This window comes from Oncorhynchus masou, chromosome 31, assembly GCF_036934945.1.
Source record: "Oncorhynchus masou masou isolate Uvic2021 chromosome 31, UVic_Omas_1.1, whole genome shotgun sequence".
Taxonomy (NCBI): Eukaryota; Metazoa; Chordata; class Actinopteri; order Salmoniformes; family Salmonidae; genus Oncorhynchus; species Oncorhynchus masou.
The window spans coordinates 21,340,349-21,363,615 of record NC_088242.1 but is presented as its reverse complement, the minus strand read 5'-3'; the positions used below and the strand labels follow the sequence as shown (position 1 = coordinate 21,363,615).

The 23,267-nt window shown below is 43.4% G+C and overlaps 2 protein-coding genes across 4 annotated transcripts in view; one reads left to right on the top strand and one right to left on the bottom strand.

The window, feature by feature from the left end:
* urb2 (URB2 ribosome biogenesis homolog) overlaps positions 1–23,267 on the top strand; it is a 46,387-nt gene that overhangs the window by 11,925 nt on the left and 11,195 nt on the right. Inside the window, exons 3-9 of one of the 2 annotated variants that reach the window (XM_064950332.1) lie at positions 706–786; positions 14,645–14,784; positions 14,899–15,075; positions 15,682–19,021; positions 19,408–19,568; positions 19,893–20,003; positions 21,040–21,282. In XM_064950332.1, coding sequence (XP_064806404.1) covers positions 706–786; positions 14,645–14,784; positions 14,899–15,075; positions 15,682–19,021; positions 19,408–19,568; positions 19,893–20,003; positions 21,040–21,282 — 4,253 coding nt within the window. Of the gene's footprint in view, positions 1–705; positions 787–13,855; positions 13,921–14,644; positions 14,785–14,898; positions 15,076–15,681; positions 19,022–19,407; positions 19,569–19,892; positions 20,004–21,039; positions 21,283–23,267 lie in introns of those variants that run through there. The other variant, XM_064950333.1, reaches the window with a different exon arrangement.
* Positions 5,399–12,996, bottom strand: abcb10 (ATP-binding cassette, sub-family B (MDR/TAP), member 10). Of its 2 annotated transcripts, XM_064950331.1 has the most exons (13): positions 12,032–12,995; positions 11,602–11,802; positions 11,247–11,449; positions 10,527–10,661; positions 10,216–10,362; positions 9,851–9,986; positions 9,588–9,683; positions 9,232–9,441; positions 9,049–9,128; positions 8,756–8,936; positions 8,484–8,527; positions 8,353–8,387; positions 5,399–8,175 (listed from the first exon to the last, which is right to left on the bottom strand). In XM_064950331.1, exons 1-13 carry the CDS (start codon positions 12,462–12,464, stop codon positions 7,923–7,925), a joined length of 2,154 nt encoding a protein of 717 aa, XP_064806403.1. In that variant the 5' UTR covers positions 12,465–12,995; the 3' UTR covers positions 5,399–7,922. The 2 variants fall into 2 exon arrangements, with proteins under 2 accessions (XP_064806403.1, XP_064806402.1); XM_064950330.1 differs by having other exon boundaries at positions 8,353–8,527; positions 12,032–12,996.

The following is a 23,267-nucleotide window of genomic DNA, read 5'->3' as shown; positions in this document are numbered from 1 at the left end:
GTAGAGATACTCTTAATAATCGGCTATGAAAAGCCAACAGACATTTACTCCTGAGGTGCTGACTTGCTGCACTCTCGACAACTACTGTGATTATTATTATTTGACCATGCTGGTCATTTATGAACATTTGAACATCTTGGCCATGTTCTGTTATAATCTCCACCCGGCACAGCCAGAAGAGGACTGGCCACCGGTCATAGCCTGGTTCCTCTCTAGGTTTCTTCCTAGGTTTTGGCCTTTCAAGGGAGTTTTACCTAGCCACCGTGCTTCTACACCTGCATTGCATGCTGTTTGGGGTTTTAGGCTGGGTTTCTGTATAGCACTTTGAGATATCAGCTGATGTACGAAGGGCTATATGAATACATTTGATTTGATTTGATTGGCCACAGATAAAATGACGTCAAATCACGTTATATGTACAGTAGCTTTGATTGGACTGATTATGTCAACTTCTTACTTTCTTAGCTAGCAGTCATCATCATGAATCAAGTCGACAATCTACTAGCAAATCTTTTTTAATCCTTGTCATATGAATTGAAATTATAGCTAAAATGTATCGGTGCTCATCGGTCATTGGACATAAAGATTACACAACAAATTCAACAATGAGCCATTTGAAAGGAATCAGTGGCTAACTGCAAGCATTGCAAAGCAACCACTAATGTTAGCCTGCTATTCAATGGTGTGGCTGTGTTTTTTTTCCAGAGTTCCCACCACAAATCCAGAGAATGCCAGACTTTGATGCCAAAATTTCCCCACAAAGGCCCGCTGCGCCACCTCCACAAGGTGAGTCCAAAAATATCTTGTATGTTGCTGCATAAATGATGTAATATGCAACGGAGATATGTATATTGTAGCTTAGATGGTAATACGGTATTGTAAACACATCGTTCATGGCCTTGTAACGGCTCTCTTTCTGGGAAGAAGTGGCGGACCAAAACGCAGCGTGGTTAGGGTTAAACATCTTTAATAAAGACGAATACCGAGAAAACACTACAAATATACACAACAATAAATGTGAAAACAGTCCTGTGTGGTGAAACAGACACGGAAATAATCACCCTCAAAAACCCAACACAAAACAGGCTACCTAAATATGGTTCCCAATCGGAGACAATGACTAACACCTGCCTCTGATTGAGAACCATATCAGGCCAAACACGGAAACAGACAAACTAGACACACAACATAGAATGCCCACCCAGCTCATGTCCTGACCAACACTAAAACAAGGAAAACACACAAGAACTATGGTCAGAATGTGACCGGCCTGGTGTGTGCTTGTTCTCAAACTTTTTTTGTACAGCTTTGACAGTGCTACTGATAGTAGTGGGGGCGCTTGGCTTGCATGTGCAAATTCAGCAAACACAACATTCTATAATAGAATTGTGTCATTTGATGTGTCAATTTAAAAGCTTATTTAACGTGTCAAATAGTGTTATATGACGTGTATGTTTTTTGACACGCAAAGACCCAAACGGCATTCAATGTGCTTCACCCTAACAATTCAATCTATTTTCACCTCTTCATTTTGCCTACTGTTCTAACTTGGGGGTGCACATGTAGCCTATAACCTGTTTTAGAGAAATATAATAATTGAATATTGGAAGAGCTTTCATTGTCTGTTTATATGCCACCTTTACTTATCCTATGGTTCTGACTTGTTGTACAAGGAGAATACTGTAAGAACGGCCCATGTTCTGAATTCTGTCGCTGTACATTTCAAAAGTGCTGAACAAATAGTTGTATTGACTACGTCTGTCGTCGCTCGCTCATTAATGTCTTAATCGAAATTATGGATAGCCTCTTATCCGCTTGTCATCCCCTTATGCCATAGCTTGTACATCTCAGTTGTCAGTAGAAACCACATTTGTTTAAGCAAGTCAGCAATATCAGCTACACTACCGGTCAAAAGTTTTAGAACACCTACTCATCCAAGGGTTTTTCTTTCTTTTTACTATTTTCTACATTGTAGAATAATAGTGAAGACATCAAAACTATGAAATACCACATATGGAATCATGTAGTAACCAAAAAAAGTGTTAAACAAATCTAAATATATTTTTTATTTGAGATTCTTCAAATAGCCACCCTTTGCCTTGATGACAGCTTTGCACACTCTTGGCATTTTCTCAACCAGCTACACCTGGAGTCTGATTCACCCCCAGCACTTGCTGTTCCAGTCACAAAAAGACCAGTTTGTGGACCTACCACAGAACGTGAGTGTGTTTATGTGATGATGCACAATTGTGGCCAGAGGCCCCGTCTGACAAACATCTTGTCAAAAAGGGTCAAAACAGATCAGAGATTTTGTATTCCCTCAAAGTGGGGACCCAGTCCCTCTGAGATTTAGTGACAACTATGAAACATGTATGAAAAATTGAGAAGAAATGATACTGACATAGCTTGTGTATTCAAGTATATCTGATGCAGTTTTTTGTTTTTGTTGTCGCATTTTTGGAAAAAGAGACTAATTTGAGCAGTGATGGTTTTCGTTCGTGGAAGAATACGGGACCATTTTGAAAGCACATGAGCATTGTACTGAGCATTTACAAAACATGGAGAGTTTGCGCCATCTTGCGGAAAGATTGAAAACAGGCACAACCATTTATGCAATCAACCAGACTGGCTGCAAGGTGGATCGTATCCTGACAAAGCCTGTGTGAAGAAGTGATGCCTTGGTTGCTCTGGGTGTTGTCTACTTCAAAGGTACTAGAGGGCTGGGGTTCAAGTCCTTATTTCATCTCCTGAGTTGTTGTCACCTTTAAACTATCGGCTCTTATTTGCGTGTGTGTGTAGGTAGATGGATAACTCAGTTCAGTCAAAGTAGAGGGATGGAGGACTTCCTGCCAGATGGGGAGGCACTCACCCACATTGTCATGAAGACACAGAACCATTCACCAGTGAAACTGGGCTGCACAGTAAATACAGCCTGTGAAGGTGGCCCACACACTGCCTTCCTTGAGTGCAGCTACTCCACAGACCTGCTGCCTCTGCTCGTTGACCAGGGTGAGTACTCCTTCATCCTACCTTATCCTGGATTTATCTGTTTGCATCTGCCAGGTGGACCTGTCCCAAAACATCCTATAGGCTACAGTTAAACTCTTTCCATAATGTTTTGAGGATGGCAATTAAGGAGAATGAGAGGCTCAATTAAAGATGTTACAGAACTGCTGTATTTGAATCACCACTCCCTTCTGCCCTGTTCCCTGATGTTGCTATGGCAATCAAGTTGTTTTTAACCATCCCTGTAACTGTCGCTTCTGCGGAGAGATGGTTTTCTAAACTAAAACTCATAAAGAGCTACCTAAGAACGAAGCATTAGGGTCTCGGTCTGATATGTGCTTTTGAACACCTGAGTATGCTCCACTCTGCAATGGCACCATCGTAGCCTTAACCACGGCATTTCTTCACAAAAATCCACTTACTTTCCATCAGTTCAATTAGGCCATTTCATTTTCAAGGCCTGAGCAGTGGCGATTTCAGCATGAAGATTTTGGTGGGGCAAACTCCCCCCAAATGTTTTGATGCAAGCTAGGAAAGCCACAACACAACACAACACTAAACAATACATTAATTGTACTATAACGGTGACAAATGGTGCCCACAAACTGTGCCCACAAACTACATGAATCTGTCCCAACAGCAGAGCTTTCTTTTCAGCACCATGGAGTGAATCCTTACATCTGGCTATGAATGGGAGCCTTGTCTGGCAGCGAAACAGTTAATTCAGCCTCATTTACTGCCTTTTTTAAAAACATAGCTGATATGGCTGACTTGCTTAAACAAATGTGGATTCTACTGACATTTGAGATGTTTGTCAGTTGATAAGAGGCAATCCGTAATTTCGATTAAGACATTAATGAGCGAGCTAGGATGGATGTCATCAATATAACTATTTGTTCAGCACTTTTGAAATGTACAGGTACAGAATTCATAACATGGACTGTTCTTATAGTAATCTCCCTGTACACAAGTCAGAACCGTAGGATAAGTACTTTACTTGGCTTCTCGCGCTCTAGTGATTCCTTATGGCAGGCCGGGTGCCGGCAGGCTGACTTCGGTTGTCAGCTGAACAGTGTTTCTTCTGACACTTTGGTGCAGCTGACTTCTGGGTTAAGCAGGCGAGTGTTAAAGAGTGCGGTTTGGTGGGTCACGTTTCGGAGGATGCATGACTCAACCTTTGCTTCTCCCAAGCCCGTTGGGGAGTTGCAGCGATGAGACAAGATCGTAATTGAAATTGGGAGAAAAAAGGGGGAAAAGGGGTAAAATATATATTTTTTTAAACAAGGTTGAATCATGGCATGAGTTCCCGACTTGGAATTCCGACTTGAATGACTGTTCAAAATGTATTTTCCCAGTCGGGGCTCATTTTTTCCCTGACTTCCCAGTTGTCTTGAACTCACTGACGTCTGAGATTTCCCAGTTCCAAGTTTCCAGTTGTTTTGAATGCGGCAGAAGTCATGCTGTATTGACAGCATGGCCAATGAATTCAACCTTTTCATTCCCATGGTGTTGCATGTGAATGTTTATCCTTTTAAGCTTGGAAAAGAGACCCTTAAACCCAGACTTGGACCACACATCCTCTCCACTGAATAGCAGGCTCGTGATTGCTTTGCAACACTTGCAGTTAGCCATGGATTCCTTCCAAACCACTCATTGTTGAATTTGCAATTTCCAACTTGTTGTGTTTTGTCCAATGGCTGATGAGCACCGATACGTTTTATCTATAATTTCTCTTCATATGACAAGGATTGAACAGGATTTGCCAGTAGATTGTTGACTTGATTCTTGAAGATGACTGTATGATGCTGACATGATCAGTCCAATCAAAGCTACGGTAGATAAGTGATTTGCTGCCAAGAAATAAGTACTTAGCTTCATAGTACATATTGACATTAAAAAGCTTGATGACAGACTTTTTGAAGGGTTACTACCTTGCGGGGGCAGCGCAGGTATCCAGTACGCAACGCCAGTGCATGTCATGGGCTCTGAACTGATCTATTTGATCACTGAAAGAGGTGACAAAGGTGTATGAATAGAATGGATGAGGATGGTCCAGATTTGTCTCGACTGAACATTTTGAATTTCATTCATTTGATATATAACTTTTCTAAACACACACAGATTGGAGAGAAAAAAAACAATAGGTTAATAGTACCCTCTTTTGGTCATTTTGGTTACCCAGACGTAAAATTCTCGTGAAAGTTTGTCATTTACTCTTTTTTTTCTTGCTGTTTCATCTGTCCACGAGAGATTAGGTTAGATGAAATATTTTCTGAGAAGATATATGACTGAGTCTGAGATAATATAAAAAACATTTTACAGTTAATGTAACTTTTCCTGCATAGTAAAGTTCTGTATTAATGGGTTTATATTTGAAAAGGAAATCACAGAATATTATTAAAATCGTTTATTTTTCACAAAGGCCTAATAATTTAGCACACAAAATCATTAAAATATTATATTTGAATACATTATTACAACATGCTGATTTTACCAAGGAGCCTTCTGTAGAGAACATTTATATAGGACTTACACACAAACACATTGGTATGGCATTGGTTGAAGCTCAAAGCTTATTTAAAATCTCCCTACCATTCTTGTTCTTGCCTTTCTATTGCACAAGGATGACTACTGAATCCAAGATTAAAATGTGAGGAGCAAAATAGCACAAAACAGAGCAGTGAATGTTTCTTTGCAGTACAATCCAGGCACAGTACATCCAGTGTCACAGGTAGGTGAGAAAAATCTATTCATCAGTGTCTGATAAGAAAATAAATGTTATTTGATACTGTGAGCTTATAATGCCACATTTTAAAGATCTACATATCGCATTAGTATAAAGGATTTTGCTGAACTCTAAATCCAAATACTAAAAAGTCTGCAAGGTCTTTCAGTCATACATACTGTCAAGATAACATGGATTTGGTCAAATTCTACCTATTGAATGTTAGATTGTTCAGAAATGTACAATGTACAATTGATACCAGTGGAACACCCAAAAGCATCTTTGAAGATTAATTTTGTGATTGTATTTTATGTAAATCAAATATCCAGCATACTATCCATCAATGAAATAATAGCCAGTGGTGAAATAGGTGATATAGCAGAACATTTGCATGGATATGCACATCATTTTCAGAACTGATCAGTGGTGGTTTGTTTGCTTTATCAACTGCAATGTAAGATATTTGATTATCGTCCACATTTATGCCAATGTTGCTTGTATATCAGTGCTCTGTATGTTTGCCATTGTCTTTGAAATAGGCCTACATAATTGACAATGCTAGCTTCACGTTTCGGATAACTTGTAACAAATAAATGCACCCTGTGGCAAGTTTATTAGGTACACCCATCTGGTACCGAGTCGGACACCCCTTTGCCTCCAGAACAGTCTGAATTCTTCAGGGCATGGAAACATTGCTCAATTGTTATCAATGGAATTAACATCCCCACACCGCCCCAATCATCCTCTACTGTTGACACCAGGCAGGATGGGCCATGGGCTCACGCTGCTTATGCCAAATCCTGACATGACGCAACAGGAATCAAGATTCATCGTACCAGGCAATGTTGTTTTTTTTTACTCCTCAATTGTCAATGTTGGTGATTGCGTGCCCACTGGAGCCGCTTCTTGTTTTTAGCTGATAGGAGTGGAACCTGGTGTGGTCGTCTGCTGCAATAGCCCATCTGTGACAAGGACGGATGAGTTGTGAGTTCCGAGATGTCGTTGTGCGCCATTAGTTGCCTGTTTGTGGTCCGCCTGTAAGCTTGCACTATTCTTGCCATTCTCAATCGACCTCTCATCAACAAGCTGTTTTCGCCCACAGGACTGCTGCTGATTGGATGTTTTTTTGTTTGTCTCACGCCTCGGTAAACCCTAGACACGGTTGTGCGTGAAAAGCACAGGAGGCAGACCGTTTCTAAGATACTGGAACCTGCATGCCTGGCACCGACGATCAAACCATGCTCAATGTCGCTTAGGTCAATCGTTTCACCAATTCTAACCTTCAATCGAACAATAACTGAATGCCTCGATGACTGTCCGTTTGCTTTATATTGCAAGCCACATGACTCACTATCTAAAGGCACGACCCAATTTTGTGAACGGGTTGGCGGACCTAAGAAACTTGCCACTGAGTGTATATTTGTTTCAGTCTGGTAAGTAGTTATTTAATACAAAAGACAGCTTTTGCTTTCTTGAAAAGGCATAGTGACTCAGTTATAATATTTACTTCACATAGGCCGTACTTCAAAGTTTTGGTGTCATTCATATTTTCTGCATATCCTAACCTCAAAGATGCACTATACAGAACTCCCGCCGCCATTTCCTGGTAGCTGAAACTAATAGTTTGCCTAATTTCAGTGTGTGACAAAACTAGGAAGCACAGTGTAGAGAATCCTTGTACCATCTAAACCACTGTGAAATATATTTTTCAGAATCAAAGATATTTCCAGATTTTTAAAGCTGGTGTACAAAACCGAAAGTAAAAGACGTCAAAACGAAACTTAACAGGAAGCATAGAAATAGCGCACATAGAACAGATTTTCCCCTTCTTAGACTTGCTTTCAATGAGTGACTGATCTATAATATTTCTATGCAAATTTGGTCAAGTCACCCAAAAAGTTACATATTGCAGCTTGAAGAATGATACTCAATAAGTTGGGTGTCCTCAAGAAGAGAATCCAAACCTACTGGCTGTCTCAAAATGAATCCCCGTCAGCACTACGAGATGGCTCTGCAATATTAAAATCATTCATGTTCCAGTTGATATTCAAATGCTCCCTTCCAAATAGCGTAAACTGATTCACATACACCACTGACAGACTGAGGAGTGTAGCAGAGCGCAGCGTGATTAGCACGTCACCACACAGCTAAAGGCAGTTTCTCTACATTTTAGGCCCCTTCCCAGCTCTTTTCAACGCAACGCTTGCTTTTGCCCCTCTTGAAGGAAGGCTTGTTTCTCCATCAGCTTCCTGAAGAGGCCTTGGCGGTTGCCCAGGAGCTGTGCGTGCTGCCCACACTCCACCACACGCCGCTGATCCAGCACAGCCACGGCGTCAGCGTTCTGGATGGTGGAGAGGCGGTGGGCGATGATCAGCACTGTGCGCCCATCCATGAGCCGCTCTAGAGCCTCCTGGACCAGGAACTCATTCTCTGCATCCAGGGCACTGAGGAAGAGGGGGATGGAAAAGAGAGGGCAAAAGTGAGAGGTCCATGAGTTATAGCTCACATGTCATTGGGTTGTTTGACCCTGCTTCACCCAGCTGATTGACCTTGCTTAACTGTCCAAAACGGAGGAAGAGCGATTCATGTAGAATGTGATTAGACCATGCACAATGTCTTACCTTGTAGCCTCATCAAGTAGAAGTATCTTGGGGTTCTGAGAGGAGGGAGAGAATGCATACATTACAACATTTGCCCATTTGACTAAAACATAAAATTTTTGATGCATGTAATCGGGTGTAATTAAAAATACCTTAAGCAGAGCCCTTGCAATAGCAATTCTCTGTTTCTGACCACCTGTTGGTTAAAGCAAAACTAGTCATTACATTAAAGCTGTTAAAGAAGACATGGTTGTAGTTATGAACAATAACTCTGTAGTCAGATCATTCCGGTTTGAGGAATGCCCAGTGAAGTCCAACACCATAACAATTTTAAAAAAATATTTTTTTTTTAGGAACACCTATCAACTACGTAATCACATCACAAAATCAAAGAAAATTCCTGATACGCATGTATTTGTCTCACCTGAGAGAAGAACACCCTTCTCTCCCACCACAGTGTCAAAGCCTTTTGGGAAACCTCGGACAAACTCATAAGCGTTGGCGATCTGTGCAGCCCGGTGGATTTCCTGAACTGTGACCGTGCCAGAGTCGGGCGCTCCATAGGCAATGTTCTCAGCGATGGAACAGGAGAAGAGTACAGGCTCCTGCAGACCCACAGAGGGAGAATACCACAGGGTTAGACCACATGTCAAAGCACTGCTTAGCCACAACAATGGGAACATATTGTCTACTAATAATCGTCATGTGACCAATTACCTGACTAACAGTTCCAATGTGACTCCTCAGCCAATAAGGATTCAAATCTCTCACATCATGCCCGTCGATAGTGATCACACCTATACAGCAAACAAGGATCTCTATATCAGAAGACTTGACGAAATGGAAGACATACAGTGACATGAAGCTGCTGTAAGAGATGACCTCAGCTGTAGTCCTCACCTGCAACTGGGTCGTAGAGCCTGAGCAGCAGGGAGACCAGAGTGGATTTGCCCGATCCGCTGGGCCCTACCACGGCCATGACGGAGCCAGCAGGCACAGAGAGACTCAGGTCCTGGAAGATTGGGGCGTCTTTGCGGGTTGGGTAGGCAAAGGAGACATTCTGGAACTCCAGTTGACCCTTAAGCTGCTCCGGCCTCAGTACAATACCCTCTTCAGAGAAATGAGGAGGAACATGGACATGTACGTTTACATGCCAGTTTAGATGCAGAGGACTACTAGCCAAGTGTGATGTAAATAAGGTGTTTTGCACAATGCTTTCTCAGTGTGGTCTAGAATGGCTGGGGCTTGATGCTGACCATTGAGGGGGAACTCGGGCTTCCTGTCCAGTAGCTCCCAAAGCCGTGCACCTGCGCCAAAGCCCTTCATCAGTTCAGAGTAGAACGAGCTCATACCTGTTCAACGAAACAGACATTTAAACAGCTGCTCAGACAGACTAGTGGATAGAGAGAATCAGTTTCTTATTAAAATGGAAATTCTAACAGTGTGATTTGTTCATTGATTAATGAGCGGGGGTTTTCCTCAGAATGCATAGGCAATGAGACAATTATATACGCCCTACCTGCAATGCTAATGCCCACCCAGAAGGCGTACATGAGGAAGGAAGAGAGCTCTCCCACAGTCATGTGTTCACTGGCCATCAATAGCCCTCCCTTATACAGCACTGACAGGATGATGATGTTGCCACTGAGTCCAGTCTAAAAGACACTCATACAAAACCAGTTACAACCCAATGACCCCCGAAGAAACACACAGGTCATAAAAGCAGAAGCTTCCACCACAGATCTCACAACTCTGTGGTTCCAGTCTTTCAAAAGGCCAAAAGGGCTTGACTACATTTCAACTGCCGTTGATTGAGAAAATGTTAACAACCACTCCATTTCTCTTTAAGGAACATTGGGCAACATTGAATTGTTGGATGCTCACCGCGCCAAAGAAGCCAGCCCTCAAAATGGCTTCCTGTTTGGCCAGGTGGAGAACATAGTTGGCCTTCTCCGTATACTTGGCCACCTCTGTCAGCTCCTTACCAAACGCCCGAACTGTCCTCATGTTGCTGATGCGTTCTTCTGCCAACTACAAGACAATACAGTATCAGTCTGATCAATTTGTTTCAATTAAAATTTTTAAAAAATATTAAAAGACCTAGTGTCTATGTACTCTGATTGGAGAATAATCTACAGCACAACACTGCTTCAGTAATGACTAATGCTGTGCAGTTAGAACGGGTCTCGTCTTACCTGTGTGGCCTCAGCCAGAGAGTCCTGTGTACGTTTGGATATGGAGCGTAGGTATCTCCCATATATGACAGCTAGGCCAGCCATAGGAGGCACAATCAGCAGCACAAAGGCTGCTAAACTTGGTGACACGTAAAACTGTTGGCAGAGAGCGAGAGGGAGATGCCAGGAAATGTGAGGAGGCAATTCAGCCCAAGTCTTTTAAGCCTGCTCGGTTACCTTTTATAAAGGGATTTTGAACCTGTAAAGCCACTAATGACCGGAGAGGATGTGTTAACATATTTGTCATGAATGTATTCAACTGTACTATATTTACTATGATAAATGAGTTATGGATATTTTGCTACGGGGTCATCCGTTTTAGAAATGACATCCTAGGAATATATACTAACCAAGGAGAAAACTCAAGGAATTAACTCGATAAATTCTAAATATACTTGTTGTAACATGAAGAACTTGGGTCAAACCAGATCCTATGTAGAGAGACCAGAACAATGACAAAGAAAAATGACAGTAACCAGAATAATGGTACCGCTAAGGAAAGCTGTACATGAAAGGATGAAAAATCACATCTTCCTAATGACAAACCAGTTTCACCTCTGAATACAACTTGCATTCCCATGAGACTCAAAATCTTAGAACTGATCCCTGTACAGAGTAGAATGGACTTTAACACCCTAAAAACACTTTACAAACAAATGTGGAGAGAGGGCTGTTTCTCACCATCATGCTGACCCCAGCTGTTGCCTGGGCGACAGCGCGGAGCCCGTCAGAAAGGTTGTCTGTGACGGAGCGGCCGATGAGTGCCGTGTCTGCAGATAGGCGGTTAATGAGTTCCCCGGTACGGGTCTTATCAAAGAAACCTACCTCCTGCCTCAGAATCGAGGAGAATAGGAATACACGTAGATTTCTCACAATCTGTTGACCTGCAAGAGTCACATATTTTTGAAATGTTCGATTAGTTCCTCTGTATGGCATCAAAGTCATGATAGTAATAACCAAAAAAAATCCAGAGATGGACATCTGTTTAATATGTAAACCCACTCTGCATGCACTGAGAGCAAACGGTGACGCTCACCTGAGATTTGCATGAGGTAGACACGGGCAGCATTAGCGGCGCCCCCACAAAGGAATACCCCTGAAAGCATGATACACAGAGAGCGGAGGGAGGCACTGAAGTCCTCTGAAGAGCTGGTGTAGATGGTGTCAATGACTTGGCCCAGGAAGAAGGGCGCCGACATTGTGACAGCACTGGAGACCATTAGGAAGCCCACAGCCGCTGAGGAGGATGGTATAGAAAACAAAATATAATAATCAAAACAAGTAACATTACTGTATTATTGTTTAAAAAGGGAAACTTTCATGACAACAAATAGGGCCCAAGTAAGGAATAAACTATGTAATTTAGTCAACCCTACACAGGCACAAGTTGGTAATAACATTATTTCAGTGTCACGTTGGTCATTTTCGAAGATATCCCTGTGGTGACTTTAAATGACATGGCCTACCTGACAGTCGCAAGCGCTCAGGGTGGGCAAGTTGTAAAATCCTTTTGACATCCTCAGTGGGTATCCGAGTTGGGGATTGTTTTGTTTCCGTTGACTGCAGATCTTTGCTGTCAACTTCTTGTTGTGTTGCTTGTTTTGAGTCTGTCGAAGAGCTGTAGTTGGCAAAGTGTACAGTTGCTGTCCATGAGTTCCTCAACAAATGGGGGGGTATGGTGAACTGTCTAAGTGGTACACAGGGCACAAACGAGTTGCATCTCCTTGGGTGTGAAAGCGAAGAGCGTGCCACAGGTTCGAACCTTTTCCCACTCACCTCTCGTTGTCCCCTGGACGTCTGGCATTCTAACCAAAATAGATTATGTACACGGGAGTGAACCTCGCGCTTCAAAATATTCACGCCTGGACATTTTGACAATTGCAAAAGCAACAGTCCCATTCTGCAAGACAGGTAGTGAGCGACTCAGACACATAAAAGCAAGAAAAACAAACTCAAGTGCGTTGGCTTGCCAGCTACCTACCAAATGACCAAAACATAGCAAGAAAGTGCGAACGAGCATGTTCCATTTCACATACGAGGAGGCCAGCGAATTCCAACATAAAAACACGGTTAGGTCAACGTCCTCCTTCGTGTCCAGCCAACACTAACGACAAAATGATAATGTCTATTACATCGTGGGTTCCTGGCGGTTATTCATCATTATCTGTTCGTGACAGCCACATTTAGGCGAAGTTGTCTTTATCGCGCTGGGAGCGCCCTGTCACAACAATATGTCTGTCGATAGGAGTGACATGTCGACACAATCTGCAGGCGACAAGGCAGCCTAACGGTAACCGACTGTCAGAAGTACACACTACTCTACGAAAAGAAAAACCTCTCTGTTCAATAGAAAAGGTGACCCCCGGAAAATAACCTAGCTGCTTCTTGTTAAAGTCCCTGACGAAAATCAATGGCCGACGACATAAGAAAAACTTTGAAAGACATTGCTAAGCGACCTCGATTAATCGATGTCATCTTCAACAGAAATATATAAACTCAGCAAAAAAAATAAACGTCCTCTCACTGTCAACTGCGTTTATTTTCAGCAAACTTAACATGGGTAAATATTTGTATGAACATAACAATATTCAACAACTGAGACATAAACTGAACAAGTTCCACAGACATGTAACTAACATTGATGGAATAATGTGTCCCTCAACAAAGAGAGGGGAGGGGGGTCAAAATCAAAAGTCATTATCTGGTGTGGCCACCAGCTGCATTAAGTATTGCAGTGCATCTCCTCCTCATGGACAGCACCAGACTTGCCAGTTCTTGCTTTGAGATGTTACCCCACTCTTCCACCAAGGCACCTGCAAGTTCCAGGACATTTCTGGGGGGAATGGCCCTAGCCCTCACCCTCCGATCCAACAGGTCCCAGATGTGCTCAATGGGATTGAGATCCGGGCTATTCGCCGGCCATGGCAGAACACTGACATTCCTGTCTTGCAGGAAATCATGCACAGAACGAGCAGTATGGCTGGTGGCATTGTCATGCTTGGAGGGTCATGCCAGGATGAGCCTGCAGGAAGGGTACCACATGAGGGCGGCAGGGTAGCCTAGTGGTTAGAGCATTGGGATTAGTAACCGGAAGGTTGCAAGTTCAAACCCCCGAGCTGACAAGGTACAAATCTGTCGTTCTGCCCCTGAACAGGCAGTTAACCCACTGTTCCTAGGCCGTCATTGATAATAAGAGTTTGTTCTTAACTGACTTCCCTAGTTAAATGAAGGTTACGTTAAAAAAAGTGAGCAATCATCAGCACTCGACTATTTTTGTCTGGATACAGTGGCGTTCAAAGGGTAAAGGTTAAAGTTTGCCTGTGAAAACACCGGAACACGTGTTGGTGTTAAAATAGTAAGTAATGTCTAACATAAATTGCTTACAAAATCGGTTTATAATTCATAATTTTATTAAAATTAGAGTGTTTGAATTGTTCAGACATTGCTTCGTGTTTTCTTAGTTAAAAGTACAGCTGAAAGACCCATGATAGCTTAACTTGATTTAGCTTAGCCGTGCATGCTAGCCGTTGATCATGCAGCTTCTCGCTTGTTCTTTCTAGCGTCTCCTTCGATTTTGTTACAACCTCATGACACACTAACTATGAATGACTTTCACTTGTATTATTTACTTCTTTCTACTTGACATGTCATTTTTGTCAGATGTTAGCATTGCAGAAACAACCTTGGCGAGTTAGTAACTAAAGCTAGTACCAAATATTTGTATATCTGTACTAGAACTGTAATAGCTCATCATGTATTAGTACTATGTCAATGCTACTTGCTATAAAACAAATCTGATTACACGTTTGTTTGACCAGTGCACTCCAGGCATGGTACATTTAGCATTTCACTGCAAAGTCTACCTACACCTGTTGTATATGGTGCATGTGACATACAAATGTATTTAATTTTTATTTCACAATCTTGTGATTTCTTGCTGTTTTAAGTCCATTCACCAGCTTGCTCCATTATACTAAGCAGTCAGAATGGAACTTTAAGTAAACGTCTCCCTCTACTGGCCAAATAAGGTAAGTCCTTTAGTCTGAGAACTGTATTGATTCAGGTCAGTTTCTCCACAGGCCAGGCTTCAGATATGGCTGCCATGTACTCTGGTATTCACTTGAAGCTCAAAAACCCCAAGACACCCTGGGTGGACAAACTGAAGCTTGCCCGTTTTGCATGGATTTCATCACAGTGCTTACTTCCTAACAAAGAACAGGTAACACATCTGCCCATCAGATATTAGGTGAATTATACCAGCATGTTTATCCTATTGTCTCTGTAAACCTTATTTGTTTTATATTGAAGTGCTGTGTCCTATATCTCCTTACAGGTACTCTTTGATTGGATAAGTCATGCATTGACAGGCTTTTACAGTAAGAAAGTGGAGTTGCCACAGGTGGTGGTGGAAGGCTTGTGGATCTACCTGGATGATATTTTGCACAGCAAAAAGCTACATAGTGTGTTGAGCCAAGGAAAAACCATCAGCCTTCGTTTGGCAGTAGCGCAAGTAAGTTGGTCATAAGTGCCGATGATCAGTATGTAATCGCTACACTTTTAGCAGCTTAAGTTAGTTTGATGCTTTTCAAGATAAGGACATTGATGGTACAGCATACCACCCTGCATCTCACTGCTGGCTTGCTTCTGAAGCTAAGCAGTGTTGGTCCCTGGATGGGAGATTAGATGCTGCTGGAAGTGGTGTTGGAGGGCCTGTAGGAGGCACCTGTTCCTCTGGTCTAAAAAAAATATCCCAATGCCCCAGGGCAGTGATTGGGGACATTGCCCTGTGTAGGCTGCCGTCTTTCGGATGGGATGTTAAATGGGTGTCCAGACTCTGTGGTCACTTAAGATCCCATGGTGCCTATTGAAGGAGTAGGGGGTGTTAACCCCGGTGTCCTGGCTAAATTCCCAATCTGACCCTCATACCATCACGGTCACTTAATCATCACCAGCTCATTCATCCCCCTCCTCTCCCTTGTAACTATTCCCCAGATCATTACTGTAAATGAATGTGTTCTCATTCAACTTACCTGGTAAAATAATTGTAAAAAAAAAAAAAAAAGTATACCTGTTTTATTGAATGTATTGATTTTTGACAGGTGATTTTTCTTTCCAGGTTATAATTGAAAGGATTCAGGAGTTTAGCTCAGGGACCTCCTCAGCGTCTGTCTCCACTGTGTTGAGCTGCTGTCAGGGCATCCTTTCCTCCTCAGTCCTCTCTGTCACATTCACCACTAAGTACGAGCTACTGGTGGAGCTGTTGGCCAAGCTGTGTACCCTGGGCTGCTCCAAGCTCAGTCAGCAGCAAGCCACAGACCCCCTGACACCCCAGGTGTTTGAGGTCCTCCTCCTTACCCTGAGTAGTTACCTCACGGTCCAAAAGCAGCAGGCCAATGCCAACCGCGTGTTTGCCCAAGTCACAACACACCTGCTCCAGCACCTCCTCCTGCTCAGACACCTATTGACTTCCAGGGCCTGGATGGCCGAGGATGACTCCCGTGTCCGCCAGCACCTGAGTAGGGACATCCGTGGGAAAGTGGACACCATCCTGCAGTCTGCTCTCTTCCTGCCAGACCACCTCCAGGCCTATAAGGAGGAGCTCCTCTCAAAGGAGGAGCCAGGGATGAAGAAGGGAGCAGCAGGGAAGAGCCTACTGTCCCCAGTCAACTCGATACTCTCAAAGCTTTGTGCACAAGGGTACTGTGACACTGATCTCCATTTTGCGGTCAGGTCGAGTTCCCTCCCACTGCTCTTCAAATTCTCTCTGGATGCCTACTGTAAAGGAGGAGATAATAAAGTACTCTGCTTTCACATGTTAACACAGTTAATCGCTGCCTTGGATTTCACAAATGAGGTGACTCTCAAAGACCTGTTTGATGGTGAAAACTGGAGCTTAGCTCTGCTGGCTTTGGAGAACCTCTTGAATTTATGCTTGACGGCAGACATTTACAATGTGGTGGCTGACAGGATAAAGTACAAGGAGGTTCAGTTGATTTTCTACAGGAAGGTGGTGAGGCTGTTGTTCGACAATGCCCAGCCCAGCATATCAGCATGGTACCGCTGTCTAAAAGCCCTGCTCAGTCTCAACCACCTGATCATAGAGCCGGACCTGGACGAGCTGCTGTCGGCAGGATGGATTGATTCCGACTGCACAGAGCCACGGGTTAGGAAGGCACGCGAGGCCCTCATCTCCTCTGTTCTCCAGATCTACGCCAAGCTGAGGCAGCTCCCCAAGCTCTTCGAGGAGCTCCTGGCTGTCATCTGCCGCCCAGCAATGGATGAGCTCCGACAGCCCATTCTCCCAGAGGCAGTGCATAGGACGCTCAGCACATGCCTTCTGGACAACCCCACCAGCCAGACTTTGGAGATATGCTGCCTCATTTTAGAGAATGTAACAAGCTATGTACTCCCGGATCTGGAAGGAAACGAAGACATGTCCCTGAAGTTGTTCTCCTTGAGTGTGCTCTTGTACTCTGTGTTGTTCAGCCTGAAAACTTTGGACAACAGCACACCAGTTCCTGTTGTGAGGCAAACCCAGGTTCTGATGGAGAAGATGCTCCAGGTGGTGAAGCCAGTGCTGCAGCTGGCTGAAGGCCAGGCCCCAGATGTCCCTGGGTGTCAGAAAGTCCAAGATGCAGGCCTTCTGCTAAAGTACACTTGGGTGGAGGTGGACACCCTCTTTCAGATTCACTGTACGAAATACACATCTCCAGCAGACCCAGCTAGCGTTAACATACTAGACGACATGGGTATTCTCCTCTCTGGTGTGATGGCGACAGGTGAAGATCAGGCCCCTCCCATCGGCCAGCACTGTAGCCCCATGACTCACCTCCTGCAAAAACTGCTCACTCTCCAACAAATGAAGAAAGTTATCCTAAGCAATGAGCTCTTGGCACAGACTAGAGCTTCAGATGTCCTCCGCAGAGCAGCTCAGTACATTGTGGGGAGAGGAGATCCTCAACTCTGCCAGCAGAGTGACCAGCTATGGGACCGTCAGGTCAGTAGTGTGGATGCCAGCACGTACCCAGTGGCACATTGGTACCTCGTTACCACAAACCTACCCATGATCTTGTCATTCCTCACTGAGGACGAAGTGTGTCATATAGCTGATGTTCTCCTCAGCTCCCTACTTCAGAAGACACCAGATGACACCACTGAGAGGCTGTCTGTCTCTCTCATTTCCAAAGATCTGGTTGAGAGCCTTGTTCTTGTCGAGTTACCCACTATTTACTCTGCTGTTGTCAGATGTGTCACTCAAAGGATTGTGGGGATTCTCAGCGGCATCCCAGACATGGCCTCTGTCTGTCCTGCACTCATGAAGTTGAGTGAAGTAAGCTGTTTGACAGCTGGAGACAAAGGAAGTGCAGTAACTCAGTCAGATGGCGATGTCAGTGAATCCCATTCTGCTTTGAAGAGACTGGAGTCCATAGCCCAACACATACTGAACTCTAGTACGACCGAAGCCTCTATAACCCTATCTCAAAGTCAAGCCGATAACCTTTTAAGATTACTTCAAGTCACCAATGCTCTTAACCCAGATGGAATGTCCTCTGAAGACTTTTCAGGGCTCTTTTTACTCTTATTCCTCATGGTCACAGACACACAGCTACATAATGATGTGAAGCCTGCCGTAACAATACATCTGCTGAACCAGCTCTTCAGTCTCATGGGGTTGCTTCTGGCAGGGAATAATTCCCATCATGTTTTAAAGATTGTGCATGGGAGTAGCCTCTTGGAGGCATCTTTGACAGCTCTCTTTTCACACAGCAATAAGGGTCTCTTTCAAACCGTGGACAGCTCTGCTTGGCTGACTTTCCTAAAAACCGTGCAGGATTTCATCCAGTCCCTGATCCTGTTGATAATCCACAGAAAGAGCAGTGTCCGCCTTAACCTGGAGAAATTCACCACCTATTTGGTCAATAGCGAGGTTGCCGTTATGGCTTTGTCTTCTCTCCCAGGAAACATTGAAACAGGGGGCCTGTTCGCCGTACAGCTCCTGCTTGCGTCTATGAACACACTGTCCCAGGCCATGACATCCAGCCTCAGGACAACCAAGCAGCTAGATGAGACCCTGAGTCAATTACTGGGGAAGACCACTGCTGTCATGGGCCCTGCCATCCAGGCCAGCCTGAGGGCTCAGACAGGCAGTCTACTAGGCCAGGCCTTCTCTGTGGATGTGGTGACCGGGATGGTGAGGAGCGAGCTGGCCTGTGCTTGCACCCAAGATGAGCCTAGCGTGGGCATCACACAGGAGAGTCTAAGCCACATGGGCATGTACAGGAGCTTCAGCCAGCAGATTCTCAGAGAGCTGTGCCCATCCCAGCGCCCCATGGACTTCCTGGTCTCATCGCTCCACTTCCTCTCAGCGTACTATGCTGCTGCAGAGATGACCAAAGCCCTTGGCCAGGAGGAGCTCTTTGTGGCAATTCTACAGAATGTCCACAAACTGCTTGCAGGTACGCGCTCTTATTCCACAACAATTAATGTTTTTTTTTTATCAGACTTGGTACAGTGTATTCTGAGATGCTCACCTGTGTGTGCGTTGTGTGATTTCCTACTGCTCGTAATATCTGTAAAATAGCGCTCAAGTAAATGTCAAAGTACATTTCCTGTACCATTGCTGACAGACATTGATAACTAAAACAGACATAATTAAGAATTTGCACAGAATTTCTCTTGAACACAAAATAATAATACATATTTTTATAAAAAAATATTATTCAAAAGAATTGTACATTTAGAAACCATCTCATTTCCCAGTAATGGATAAATATAATGATAGCGTTATGGATTGATACTTCACGCCTATTATTTAATGTTAACCATAACTCTTCTGTGTTAGCCCCATGGCTGTCAGTATCAGAGGTGAGGTCCCTGGAGGAGCCAGTAAAGGAGCTTCTGGACCAGCTGCTGGTCAGGAGTACCCCAGAACAGTTCCACCTTCTCCTGCTGCTGCTCCGAGACGGACTGGATACCTCCAAGTTCAGGAGCGGCTGTCATAGGGTAGGTGTTATATTTGCTGCAAGTGTTACTGTACAAGTTGTGATATTACTAGCTACTGTAAAATTATGCTATCTGAGTTACAAGCTACTGTATTTGGTGTCCTGAATACTTAAACACTGAAGTCTGGATAACATTTCCTATATGGGCTACTAAATTGTATTTAACGCCACCTTTAAAACCTAGCCTTATATTTTTCCTACTAAATAATTCAGCACAGGAATCCCTCAATTTTCCCTCTTCTCAGTTCTCCTCTACAGAGATTTTCCCTAAAATGGTTATGTGGGCTTTGTTGACACACTACAAAGAGCACACTGTATTTTACAGGAAGTCCTTTCAACTGTGACGATAACGAAGCTGCTTGCCAGCGGCCTGCTTCCAGAAACCTGCTTAAAGGCGTTCTGGCTCATTGCACCTCAGATCATATCTGCCTTAGTAGTAAGTATTCACTGTGACATTTGATGTGCTGATTTGGATAAACAAGGATTGTTTATCCAAATCAATTGATGCCACTGAAAAATATTATTTGAGCTAGAATCACTCAACATCCAGTTATGGTGAAGGTACAATGTGTCCTTCTCACTTAAAAACCTGCGTCCTTCTCACTTAAAAACCTGCGTCCTTCTCACTTAAAAACCTGCGTCCTTCTCACTTAAAAACCTGCGTCCTTCTCACTTAAAAACCTGCGTCCTTCTCACTTAAAAACCTGCGTCCTTCTCACTTAAAAACCTGCGTCTTTCTCACTTCAAAACCTGCGTCCATGCTTCAAGAGGGACAAAGCATTGGCTTTGGCATAGACTTATCATCGACTTAAAGGGTAAATGTGTTTCCTATCTAACGTAGAAACCCCCTTTGGGCATTGCAGAGAGCACTGTAATTAGAACCACAGTCTGGCTGTCTGTTACAAAGCATGTCACGCTTCTCCTCCGCTGTGCACTGTCTCCTGGGTCTTGGATCTGATACGGGGGAAGAATTTATTTAGCTGGGGAAAGACAATTTTGGGCTGCAGCAGTAAGTGTCTCTCCCTCCCTGTTACTGTCCCATTTAATCAAGCTGAATCTGGTTTCATTTATCAATATTGCCCCTTCTCACCTCATTGCAACTCTGCAGGAATAACTAACGTTAGGTTTTACAACACAACTACAATCCCTCACTGTGTTCACAACACAAACAGGAATGTTGCCTCATACCTTAATTGGTCTACAGTATATCAGTTTTTCTCTGTTCTCTCTATGGCTTACTTAGCCCTATTGTCAAATCCAAATTTAAACTTTCATTGCTTAATTAACACATTTATTTACTTGTTGTCATCAACCATAGTAAAACATTGAGAAATCACATTTTGAGAACCCATACAGGATGAAGTACTTCACTCCTTGCTAGTTTCTCTCTTTCTGTCCTCCATCTTAAATCCATATTCCTCATTATATTCATCTCTGGTTCAACTCCCACGGTCCTCTCTGCTCTCTCTCAGTTTCTAGTGAAGGAGGCTGGCAAGGAGCCAACCCTGAATGCTGCTCTGACCGTGCCAGTGTTGGACACTCTGACAGCCATGCTCCGTCAGGGGGAGTGGATGCTCTCTAACCCCCACCACGTGACCATGGTGCTGGGGGCCCTGCAGTTTGTCCCCCTTGAGCACCTGACGATGGAAGTCTACCACGCTACCTTTGAGGCCATTCACGAGGCTCTGTTTGCAGTCATCCAGTGTCACCCGCAGGTTAGTGGCCTGGATTCGATAAATGTGTTTTTAGCAACGCACATGCACCGTCCACCGGAGGATCTGTCTTTTTCAGCAATCTATTTCCTGTGCTCGAGGAGTGCAAAATCCACTTGTCACTTTAATTCCATTTTGATTGATTGCTTTCCTTTTAATACTGTGACTTTCATCGTTTTGCTTGTTCCTGTTGTTTTTTTCCCCTCCCGTTAATATTACAATCAGGGAAACGTATGTAATGACCTATCAAACACACTCCGGTAATGGCTGAAATGGTCTTAATAGAATACATGGTCTTTCTGTTGAATCTATAAGAACGCTAAAGCTTCTCAGGGATTTAACATACCATCTCGACACTTACACCGTACCCAAACCGGCCTCGCACATGCCACCATGCGCAAATTGATTTTGTCCCCCCACACCAAACGCGATCAAGACACGCAGGTTAAAATATCAAAACAAACTCTGAACCAATTATATTAATTTGGGGACAGGTCGAAAAGCATTTATGGCAATTTAGCTAGCTAGCTTGCAGTTGCTAGATAATTTGTCCTATTTAGCTAGCTTGCTGTTGCTAGCTAATTTGTCCTGGGATATAAATGTTGTTGTTATTTTATCTGAAATGCACAAGGTCCTCTACTCCGACAATTAATCCACAGATAAAATGGTCAACCGAGTCATTTGTAGTCATCTCTCCTCCTTCCAGGAATTTCTTCTTTGGACTTATATGGAGATTGGCAACTAACTTTCATAAAAGGTGTATAACCATCACCGACCTCCGATCGTCTTTCAGTCACCCACGTGGGTATAACCAATGAGGAAATGGCACGTGGGTATGTGCTTCTATAAACCAATCAGATGAGAGAGGCAGGACTTGCAGCGCGATCAGCGTCACAAATAGAACTGACTTCTATTTTAGCCTTTGACAACGCAGACGCTCATTGGCGCACGTGAGCAGTGTGGGTGGAATAATTGAATAACATGTATGTCTAAATGTATTTTGCTATGCACGTGAGGCAAGCGGTGTAGTTCGCATGTTAGAGTGAAAGAGAAGAAAGATCACTTTATTTTGATGGGTGTTCATTTTTTTGTGAAATTTTAAAAACATACAATTGAAATGTTTACAAATTTAGATGCTCTGAAATTAAAACAACTTCCAAAAATGAACACATGATTTATAATGATGATATGTTTGATCTCGCAAACAACGTAAAGTTTAGATAGGTGTGATTTTTATTAAGGAGGGATCTAATTTTACTGGGGTCGAGGGGTGATCCAAAATAGGGGAGGGGCAAAATTATTATTGTTTTTTTTTTTGCAGAAGTTTGTGTTTTTTGGGGGGCACAGGGGATGGTAGTGCGTTTATTTTCCCTGCTTAACATTTGCTTTTCTGCTCGTATTTTCCCTATAAACAATAGCTTGACTGACTTTTGATATTACCCTAATAAAGTTTAGAAACATTTGTTAATGTTTGGTATGGTGTGGCTATTATTAAGCTTTAGCTACTGTAGGCCAATTGTGCGCTGCCCTATGGAACTCCCAATCACGGCCGGTTGTGATAAAGCCTGGATTTGAACTAGGATGTCTGTAGTGATGCCTCTAGCGCTGAGATGCAGTGCCTTAGTCCGCTGCGCCACTCGGGAGCCCCAGTGCTCCAACTGACTCCGACAGTTGAACTTCAGGTGAGGGAAAACTACAAGAGTTACACCTATAATATAACAATATTGTGCTTATCTTTGTACAAAATATTTGGATTGAAAATCTGTATAGCAGACGCAGTAGCCATCTGACAAAGTTAGTTTTGATGTCTTCACTATTATTCTACAATATAGTAAAAATAAAAACCCTTGAATGAGTAGGTCTCCAAACCTTTTTTTTTACATTGATAAATAAAATGAATCAACCAATCCAAACTGAGTCCAAATGATGAATGGAAAGAGACATCTATTACGAAACACCAAAAATGTTAATGACATTCAGAGATTGCC